This window comes from Urocitellus parryii, chromosome 11, assembly GCF_045843805.1.
Source record: "Urocitellus parryii isolate mUroPar1 chromosome 11, mUroPar1.hap1, whole genome shotgun sequence".
NCBI classification, from domain to species: Eukaryota; Metazoa; Chordata; class Mammalia; order Rodentia; family Sciuridae; genus Urocitellus; species Urocitellus parryii.
In genome coordinates, this window is record NC_135541.1 from 103,175,172 (window position 1) to 103,185,944 (window position 10,773).

The 10,773-nt window shown below is 38.1% G+C and overlaps 1 protein-coding gene across 1 annotated transcript; it reads right to left on the reverse strand.

The window, feature by feature from the left end:
• Window positions 1-4,453: 4,453 nt before the first annotated feature.
• On the reverse strand, window positions 4,454-10,016 carry Lamtor5 (late endosomal/lysosomal adaptor, MAPK and MTOR activator 5). The gene is made up of 4 exons (XM_026402846.2): window positions 9,826-10,016; window positions 8,972-9,033; window positions 6,561-6,678; window positions 4,454-5,629 (listed from the first exon to the last, which is right to left on the reverse strand). The coding sequence occupies exons 1-4, from the start codon at window positions 9,999-10,001 to the stop codon at window positions 5,569-5,571; spliced, it is 417 nt and encodes a 138-aa protein (XP_026258631.2). The 5' UTR covers window positions 10,002-10,016; the 3' UTR covers window positions 4,454-5,568.
• Window positions 10,017-10,773: the final 757 nt, after the last annotated feature.

Below are 10,773 nucleotides of genomic sequence, written 5' to 3' on the forward strand. Positions count from 1 at the left end.
CAGTCTTAAGTAAATTCAGACTGTGTGATCCTTTGTGTTCTGGTTACAAATTTGGAGTTTCAGGTCTAATTTTAATCTTTTCTTTTTATACTTACATATCTTAACTTCAAATGCCTCCCATAAAAGGAGTATATTTACAGTAATATCAGTGAAGCTTTTTTCTTATTGAATTTTGGATTAAGGCTATTTCTCCTAGAAAACTACTGGGACAGTTCAACTTTCTATTCCTATTTCCTTCTACTGCACCCTACAAAAAAAAAAAAAAAAAAAAAAAAGGCCAACGGGAAATTGTCTTTCATCATCTCCCTACACCAATATTCCAGATTTTAAACCAGGGTGTATTTTAGGCCAAAGTGTTTTTCTTGTTGTATCCAGAAATTCTGCATGTTCCCTTTTAAAAAGCAAGGGGTTTCTCACCCTTTTAAAGCCATACTATAATATTTTTTAATGAAAAAGCTTAGTTGTTTGGGAAAATGCTCCATAAGTGTAACCATGGAAAGATTATGCAATTATGTGGTGCTGGTGGTAGGGATCAAATAAACATTCAGCAAAAGGCAAAACCCAAAGGAAAAGGGAGAATGCTTTTCAGAGAGCTCTTTGTTAATCACACACTCCAGAAAACATTTTTAATAAACATCTGTAGGACTGTATTTGTTTTTTTTTTTTTTTTTTTTTTGGTGGCACACTTGTTGCTTTTTAAAAGCAGGGCTCTCTAATTCTAATCACAAGATGAGATCAAACTATGCTTTATACTGATAGAGAGGTCTGATTCCTGAGACTGGGGACAGATTTGAAATGTGGCAAACAGGGAGTCTAAGAAAGCAGCAAAGTCCCAGAGATAAGCCCTTCCAAACCTAAGGAAGCTTTTAGGTGTAATGGGAATTGCAAACTTGGTAGAATGTCAGCTTTGCCATTTTTTTAAGCATTAAAGCTCTAGAAAAGTTACCTTTACTGAGTCCATTTGTGGGAAATACTATTTTTCAAGGTTGTTGTAAGGATTAACAGTATATATATAAAGTGACTATGTTAACCATCTGTTGCTTATTGATGGAGCTACTGTTGGTAAGCATTCTTAAACTATGCTGGGTGTGGTGATACATGCCTATAATACCAGCAATTTGGAAGGCTGGAGCAGGAAACTCTCAAGTTCAAAGCCAGCTTTGGCAGCTTATTGAGGCCCTGAGCAACTTAATGAGAGCCTATCTGAAAATAAAAAAATTGAAGAGGAAAAAAAAAAAAAACTAGGAATGAAGCTTAGTGGTAAAGCACCCCTGGGTTAAATCCTAATAATAATAATAATTAATAATAATAAATAAATCCAACTTTGGGATATTAGTTAACATTTTGACATCTGTATCCAATCCGCAATCCACTTAAAGCATGTAGGGTGTTTTACATAAACAAATAATTCCCTCAGCCTCAAACCTAGTCTTGGCCCTAAAGCTATTCAGCAAGAATACAGCATGTTTTCTTAAGTTACCACTATTACCCTGATTCCTTTGACAAATATAGCCCATGAATAATTTTTAACCCTTAGTGACTTAAGTGTTTAATACAGTGCTACAGCCTAGAATTAAGAGATTTTAATTTTTTTAACTGAAACTTTACGTGTCCTCATTCATTCCTTATGCAGAAAAGAGTTAACATAGTTGGCCTGAGATTCAGGTCATAAAAAGTGAAAGGTCTTAAAAAGTTGGCCTCTGCCTGGCATCTGGGAACTTAGATTCAGTAGAGTTCCCACTATTTCCCTAAAAGGTGCACTGTGCCTAATATGCAAACAACATGTTTTATGCTGGACAGTTGCTTTTCTCTGGGACTCTGGAAATTTAGCATGTGCTGAGCAGAAAGTGCTTATGTGACCACCCTCCATTGGGCACTGAATCTCCAGCAAGCTTCCCTGGTTGGTGGCATTTCACACTTATAACCCACTGCTAGGGGAATTAAGTACTTTCTGTGATTTCACTGAAAGAGGATTTTTGGAAGCATGTGCCTGGTTTTTTCTTGACATGCCCCATCTACCTTTTCCTTTGGTTGATTCTCCTTTGTATCCTTTTACTGTATTAAATAACATTAGTACAAATGCTCAGTCCTTTGAAGGCCTACTGAATCATCAAACCTGAAGAAACTATGGCACACACCTGGAGTCCCAGTCACTCAGAAGCTGAAGCAAGAGGACCTCAACTTTGAAACCAGCCTCTGACAACTTAGCAACACGACAGCTTGTCTCAAAAAATAAAAAGGGCTGGTTTTGTGGCACAGTGGTAAAGCACCCAGTACTGCCAAAAAACACAACACTTGAGGGACTATATATTTATCTATGTTTTCCAGAGAAATAATAAAATATTCCCTAGAATGGTGGTAGGGGTTGGAGATATTGATTTACTATAAGGAATTAACCCATATGATTATAGAGGCTGAGAAGCCCAAGATCTATACCCAGGAAGCTGCAGACCTAGTGATAGTATGGTTCCAGTTCAAATCAAAGGATGGGAGAACCAATGATACAATTTTCAGTTCAAGTTTGAGTCTGAAGGCAGAAAACCAATTCCCCAGAGCTCAAAGAATGATTTTCAAGCTCTGTATTCTACTCAGGTTTTTAATGGCTTGCATGAAGCCCACCCATATTTGGGAAGGCAACCTTTACTGATTCTGACGTTGAGCTCATCCAAAAACACCCTTGCAAGCACCCAGAATAATGTTTAACTAAATATCTTAGCATCTCAAGTTATAAAATTAGCCATCAAAGGAGCGGTCTTGAAAAAGACCATACTCCAGCTTTAGTTCTGTAGACTAAAAAATCAGCCATCTACAGCCCTGAACTCTTTCCAGTATTTCTTAGGTTTTATCAATAAATTGGTTATGCTGTCCTACCTTCAAGGGGTGGTTTTGAAAAATAAATGAAAAGTATGTTACTCATATCACTGAATAAATAGTTCCCGCCTCTTGCCAGGGTGCTGGACAAGGGAGTATCTTAGGCAGAGGTGTTTGTCCTGAATGCATTGTGAGACTTCTGAAGAAAGGTTTAGAACTGTGCCTGGTACACAGTGAGTACTCAATACATGTTAATGAACATGAGGAATGCTGTCAGAAATTCAGCTTCAGGGGTGGGGATGTGGCTTAAGTGGTAGCATGTGCAGGGCACTGGATTCGATCCTCAACACCACATAAAGATAAAAATATATTGTGGGCTGGGGATGTGGCTCAAGCGGTAGCGCCCTCACCTGACATGCGCGCGGCCCGGGTTCAATCCTCAGCACCACATACCAACAAAGATGTTGTGTCTGCCGATAACTAAAAAATAAATATTAAAAAATTCTCTCTCTCTCTCTCCTCTCTTTAAAAAAAAAAAAGATAAAATATATTGTGTCTACCTAAAACTAAAAAAAAATATTAAAAAAAAGAAATTCAGCTTCAATCTAAAATCAAACTTTGTTACCTTTTCTCTAATCCTTCCATTTGACTGCTTGTAAGGCACCTAATTTTCCTATTCAGTCATCTTAAATTACTTATTCATCATCATTTCCCATTTATCTCTTTGATCCTGAGCTAATTATCTCACCAGATCTATTTCTTCTCTAAAATGGAGGTGAATCATAAAATTGAGGACGAAATGAACTAAATGCATGTAAATTACTTAGTATGTATCTAGCATGTAGCAACAATCTCAAAAAAGTTTGGCTGTTATCACAAGAAACTATGAATTAGATGCATGAATGAGTTTTCTCCTTGGGAAAAATGAGCTTGGTCTACAGATTAATCCTAAATTATCCCACTTAGTCTTACCTGCTTCAAAACCCAGGAAAAGGCTCAGGATTCTTTTTTTCAATATTTTTTTTAGATGTATGGACCTTTATTTTATTCATTTATTTATATGTGGTGCTGAGAATGCTGGGCAGGTGCTCTATCACTGAGCCACAGCCTCAGCCCCAGGCTCAGGAGTCTTAGGCAGGTAAGTCTGTGAGTGAGCTGTCCTTTCAGTCTTTTTGTTTGTTTGTTTATTTGTTTTGATAACCTCTTAACAGACCAAACTAAGGCATTTGCTGTTATATAAATATTCCTTTTGGTATATCCTGTCTTTGTTAAGCCATTTCCTCTGCCTGGAAACCCTTTATTCCAAGTACCCATTACGTTTTTAAAAAATTATATATAATACACACACACTTTAGTTGTAGGTGAACACAATACCTTTATTTTATTTTTATGTGATGCTGAGGATCAACCCAGTGCCTCACAGGTGCTAGGCGAGCTCTCTATCACTAAGCCACAACCCCAGCCCTATTTATTTATTTAGAGACAGGGTCTTACTGAGTTGCTTAGTGCCTTGCAGTTGCTGAGGCTGGCTTTGAACTCATGAATCTCCTGTCTCAGCCTCCTGAACTGCAGGGACAGGCACGTACCACTGCACTGGGCCATCCATTACATCTTTAGAGGCCAAGTTTATACTACAAAACACTCTTGTTTTAATTGTACATTTATTCAGCAAGTATTCATTCAGTGTCTGTACAAAGAACTGTTCTAGATTCTTACTCATCCCCTCAAGATGTATATGCTAACAGGGAAGAGATAATAAAACACACACAATGTATGGAATATGACGTACATCCATTTCCCTTCAGTACAAACTCAAGGGCTTGAGACATGCCTCATTCAAAATCTTTGTTTCCCTTCTGATATCCTGGATATTTTTTTAAAAAATATCTTAATTTAATTTATTTATTTAATGTGGTACTGAGGATCAAACTCAGTGCCTCACACATCCGAGGCAAGTGCTCTACCACTGAGCCACAGCCACAGCCCTGGATATTTTTTATACTATGAAACATTAAATTGCTAAAGAGCAACTAGAGCTGTATTCAAATTCAATGAACTGAGGTTCTTTGTGTCTACCTGTGCACCATTCTGTTGTTGAGAACTATAAAGGATAAAGAGAAAGAAAAGTTAACTTATGGTAAAAGATTTTTTCTGGCCAAATATGCCTATTTTTTCTAATGGTATGGGTAAATATTGTGGGCTCTTGAGTTGGGAGTCTGAGTTCAAAAGGTATCTGCTAATCCCGTAGCCTTAGTTATACAAACACAAAAGAGCAAAATGAAGTTTTGGGAATAACTATTTAAATGGTATTAGCTATGATGTTATTGAGAGAAGTATATGCTTGATTTAAATATTCATGGACACTTCTGTTAGAATATAGGCATTTTGGGAAAATTCTGACAGAGAAGTAATTTCAAACAGATCTTTTTGAAAAACATAACTTTATAACTGAAAAAAATGAGCATTTGATTAGGATTTTAAGAATCCAGAAAATACCTAAGCTTTCCTCCAAGCAGATTTATTTAACCTAACAAAATTTTATATACAAAGTGATCTGGACATGCTGTTTCAAAACATGATCCTTATTAATATCCTGATACGTTGGTTAAAAAGCAACTCACTCTAAAATAAATAGAAAAGTACCCAATGCATATTCAATGAATGGCTTAATCACTGCAACTTAACTAGTTTTGTAAGATGATTAACATAGTAGGATTGAGTCCCTATGACAGGCTGCTGGAGAACTGATGAGAGACATCAAGAGGCCATTTTGTGCACTGCCACGGTGATGCCATCATGTTTTTGGATCATAATGTTCCTGAAAAAAAAAAAAAAGGAAAATATTCAATAAAATGTTAACAAGTGGGACTTCAGTATAAGACTAAAATAACATCATATTTCTATGTATGATAGCAATAAATTAGCACAACAAAAACATTTGGGTGTACTTAATGAAAATATAAAAATAAAATTAATCCTTAATCTTACTATTCACAGATACTGTCAATATTTTCCTGGTTTTTTTCCCCTTAACATTAAAATTTTTTAAATCTAATTATACACAACAGCAAAATGCATTTAGTTTCATTGTACACAGCACAACTTTTCATTTCTCAGGTTGTACAGGATGTAGAATCACACCATTTGTGTAATCGTGTGTACCTAGGGTAATGATGTTCGTCTCATTCCACCATCTTTCCATGTATGCTACTTTCTGACTCTTTTTTATCTAATGCAGATTTTTTTCTTTCTACAAAACTATGATCCTATTGTGCATAATTTTATATTTTGATTCCCCCCCCATGTACTATTATACTACAGTTCCTCCCTTAGAATATCCTTAGTATGTCTATTATTATAGAAGTTACTATTTGATCAGTCTTCTTTTGTGCAATTTTATTACTTTTTCTTGGTAGACTGATAATTCATGAAAATTCTTACTCATTACTGAAAAGTCATTGTGGCTTGAAAGCACAATTAATTTTAGAGGTCAGCCTGTTCCTGTGGTTCCATAGGTGAAGAATTCCCTCCCAAGTACTCTGAGGAATCACTGACACAGGGCAGACTTTCCAGGGAATTTTCAGAATAAAAGGAAAGGAAGGGGGCTGGGAAGGGGGCTCAATGGTAGAACGCTTGCCTAGCATGTGTGAGGCACTGGGTTCAATTCTCAGCACCACATATAAACAAGTAAAGATCCATTGACAGCTATTTAAAAAAAAAAAGGAAGGGAATCACTGACATCTACTTACCCATTATCTGATTCTAGGCACACCACAGGAATATCAGTGGGGTCAGAGGTTAGCTTAGCTGCTTGTTGGGCTAGAACAGATATAACCCCAGCATGTTCATCTGACAGAGTCCCACGACCTGGAAAATAGATGACATCATGTTACCTGATTGTCTTCAAACAAGTACAGAGCTATAGTAGTATCTCCCTTTGAATTAGGAACTGATATGAAATTATTTTCCTTGATATTCAGCTGGTTACATCAGGAAGAAAGTCAAGCAAGAATCCTTGAAAGTTATAAATGACAATTTTCAAAGTCATTCCCATCACCATCTCTAAACATCATCTTCTCAAGCATATAAGGAAGTTGTAATTCAAGTCAATTTAAAGTCATAAATTCATTTTATACAGTTTACTAAAACCAAGAAGTTCAAGAGAAATTAACAAAAAGCAGTCAATAAGAACAAATTAATTTAGGGCTGGGGTTGTAGCCCAGTGGTGGAGCGCTTGCCTAGCATGCTAGAGGCACAGAGTTCGATCCTCATCACCACATAGAAATAAAATATTGTGTCCACCTAACACTAAAAAATAAGTATTAAAAAACAAATTATAAGAAATTAATAAGGGGGCTGGGGATGTGGCTCAAGCAGTAGCGTGCTCGCCTCACATGCGTGTGGCCCGGGTTCGATCCTCAGCACCACATACAAAGATGTTGTGTCTGCCGAAAGCTTAAAAAAATAAATAAAAATTCTCTCTCTCTCTCTCTAAAAAAAAAAAAAAAAAAAGAAGAAAAGAAATTAATAAGAACAAATTAATTTAGTGAAATTAATTCCTTTTGAGAAATCTGATTTTCTTTTACCGAGTTCAACCTCAAAGGACATATTTGTATTTTGTCAGGAGATAAGAGGTAAGATCACCTTAATAGCATATGTGAATATTCTGTAAGCAATTCTTTCTTTTTTGTTCTGGTTCTTGGGATTGATCCCAGGGTGATTAACCACTGAGCCACATCCCTAGTCCTTTTTATTTTGAGACTGGGTCTTGCTAAATTGCTGAGGCTGGCTTTGAACATATGATCCTCCTGCCTGTCTTCTGAGCCACTGGGATTTATAGGCATGCACCACACGCCTGGCCCTGACTCAGAACTTTTTTTTTTTTTTTCAAAGAGAGAGTGAGAGAGGAGAGAGAGAGATAGAGAGAATTTTTAATATTTATTTTTTAGTTCTCGGCGGACACAACATCTTTGTTGGTATGTGGTGCTGAGGATCGAACCTGGGCCGCACGCATGCCAGGCGAGCGCGCTACCGCTTGAGCCACATCCCCAGCCCCCCTGACTCAGAACTTTTTGATAACATTTTATAATATAATTAAATGTGGGGTCCCAAATACAAAAATTACTAAGTTTACAATAGACTTTTACACATAAAAGCAACATAAGCTTAACTGTGCCTGAAATTAAGAGAATAGACTTGCCAGCACGACAAACTATAGATTCACATTCACTGACACAGTGTAGTCTTCAAACACTTTGAAGTTTTTTCAGAAAATTATTCAGTTTTAGATTTCTACACGTGAATTTCAGTCTTTCCATTACTGAGCCTGACAAACTCTTCAAAAAGTTGACCTTTTTCCTCCAATGAGTATATAAAAATGACTAAGTTACAGATTACCAAAATGGTGCCAGGCACATTAAGCACATTATTCTACAATTATTGCCATTATTAAACAACACCCCACTTGTTTAATAGATAACTGGAAACTCTGAAGCACTGAAAGATTCTTTTTGGTCCAAGTTCACATTACTAACAAATGGAAGAATGGGTTGAACTCTGATGTGTTCGATTTTCAAATCCCTGTTTTGACTGCCTACTAATTTCTTGTTAAGTGTAATTGGGCTAACAAATAACACCACCCACCTTGCAGGGGTATTGTGAAAATCTGACACATCTTAACAGTTCCAGTATAATGAATTCAATAAATGGTAATTGTTGTCACTATCTGAAGTCCTTTCTAGACCCAATGTAAAATGATTCAAATACCATTTATGTAGACAACTATTTTGTACTACAATGATAAGAAAAATTTATATTCTTTTTTTAAAAATATTTTTTTGGACTGACACAATACCTTTATTTTATGCATCTTTATGTGGTGGTGAGGATCAAATCCAGGGCCTCACATATGCCAGACAAATGCTCTACTGCTGAGCTGAGCCATAGCCCCAGCCCCAGCCCCAGCCCCAACCCCAGCCCCAACGTTTCTATTCTTTATGTGCCAATTAAAAAGTTTTAATTTTCTAATCTTATTTGGAAAGAATCTCTACTCCCACAAAAATTCTCAGAAACTGCCAAGGTAAGGGGAAATAAAAGCTAGAGCATGGTAGTGTAACAGGCTCCACGTTAACCTTATATAGGGATTGGATAAAACACTTACAGCCCAGATTAAGTCCTTGTGAATCTGTGCACAGGACTCCAACAATGGACGGATTCTTCATTCTAATTCCAGGAACACATGAAAATATTTAAATAATTACACCAAGTACAGACTTTCTGTGTACCAGACATTTAAAAAATGCTTTGAGTATTTCCCAACCTTTTTTCATTACCACACCCAAAAAATTAAGTTATATAATTTATTTAAATAAAAGGTTTTCTGAGAAAAGACTGTCAAGTGCTGCTGAACTTTCAAGGGCCACAATATTGCAATATCTAGGATTTTTTTTTTTGCCTTTGTTATAGATGTATGCTTTAGCATATGAACTCGTTTAAGTTGAAAAGCTTATTAGGAGTTCCCTCCCACACAGAAGAGAGAAACTGGACACTGGCGGCAGACAGGTGTCTCCCTCTATGCCTTATACGTTTCCAATTTTGAATTTCATATAGATACTAGAAAAATTTAAGGGACGATACATTTCCTTAAGTACCAAGTAACCAGAAGATTACATATACGAGAAGAGAAACGTGTGTGTGTTTATACTGCAGGGCTCGAGTATGCACATCCGGTATTCCCCAAAATTAATCCGTTTCCCAAGCTTGACGAACCACCGTGACCTTACAGACTATTTAAAAGCCACAGATGGCTTGAGCCCAGGAGACCTGGTGAGGAAGTGTTCGGAGGCCAGCGGGATTTTAATTCCGGGTCACCCACTCCTTCGGAGTCCCAGGGCTCGAGTAGAACTCGGGGCGTCCCCCAAACTCCCCGGCCAACACCCGCAGCTCTCTCCATTTGTCCCACCCAAATCCCCCTAGTGCGACCTCAGGACAGCCGGAAGGGCCCGCACTACTCACGTATCCTCCAAGTGCTGCTCCAAAGTCGCCTCCATCCCGCTCGAAAGCCACCCCGGCGCCGGTCCTCCGTTACAGGCCTTGGTCACATGACGCGGAGGAGGTACGCACTCAGACGGCGCCTCCAGAGGGACCAAATTCATAGAGGCGCAGCGTCCGCGTTTTTTGCCGGTAAACATGACTGCGCTCGCGCTCGCGCGGGGCAGAGACCCACGAGAGTTCTGCTACCGTGGTGAACCACGCCTGGCTGCTCCGCGGAACCGGAGGCGCGGATTTCGCCCCAGAGGCAAGACGTCCACAGCTGGACCTCTCTGGCACTTGACTTCTGCGATTTTTTGATCTTCGGATTACTCGGATTACGGTTTAAACGACCCCGAGTTCTGGCTCGCGCCGGCTCTTGTTCAAGTTTTACTGTAAGCCGTGGGTCAGGCCGGGTGTCAGTCATCTGGGCAGAGGGGCAGGTACCCAGAAGAGGCAGGGCCGCAGGGTCTGAAGGACGAGATCGCCTACTGAGAAAGTGTCGGAACTTTAACAAAGGCAGATACTCATAGCGAAGGCTCAGTTTTTGAGGGGAATAGTGGCTTTTAAGTCATACCTCTTGAGACAACTGGTAGGAGTACCCAGTTTAAACATGACTTTATTATTTTTTTTTTTTAAAGGAAAAAGAGCCATCCATAGTCCCACTGTCCAGAGATTACTGTTAATCCCTTGGAGAATATCCTTTTCAGATGGCTAGCTTTGCCATCTATTTATTTTTTAAATTTTTAAAGCAAGTTCAGCATACATACTGGACATAAAATTCTGTATTTCACAGAATTTAACATAAATATTTTTTCATGAGACTAGTATTCACTTGCATCCTTTGCCACAGGCCAAATTATTCCATGTTATAGCTATATCTTGATTGAATTAACCAAACCCTTATTAATGTCCAGTTAGGATGCTTATAGT

What these genes read in the sequence shown, in the direction of transcription:
- Lamtor5 (XM_026402846.2), bottom strand. Translation starts at nt 10,001, where the DNA reads ATGTTTACCGGCAAAAAACGCGGACGCTGCGCCTCTATGAATTTGGTC. An exon ending in ACAAGGACTTAATCTGGGCT is followed by an intron (nt 6,679 to 8,971) that starts GTAAGTGTTTTA and finishes TCTATTTTCCAG; the next exon opens with GTCGTGGGACTCTGTCAGAT. An exon ending in TGCCTAGAATCAGATAATGG is followed by an intron (nt 5,630 to 6,560) that starts GTAAGTAGATGT and finishes TTTTTTTTTCAG; the next exon opens with GAACATTATGATCCAAAAAC.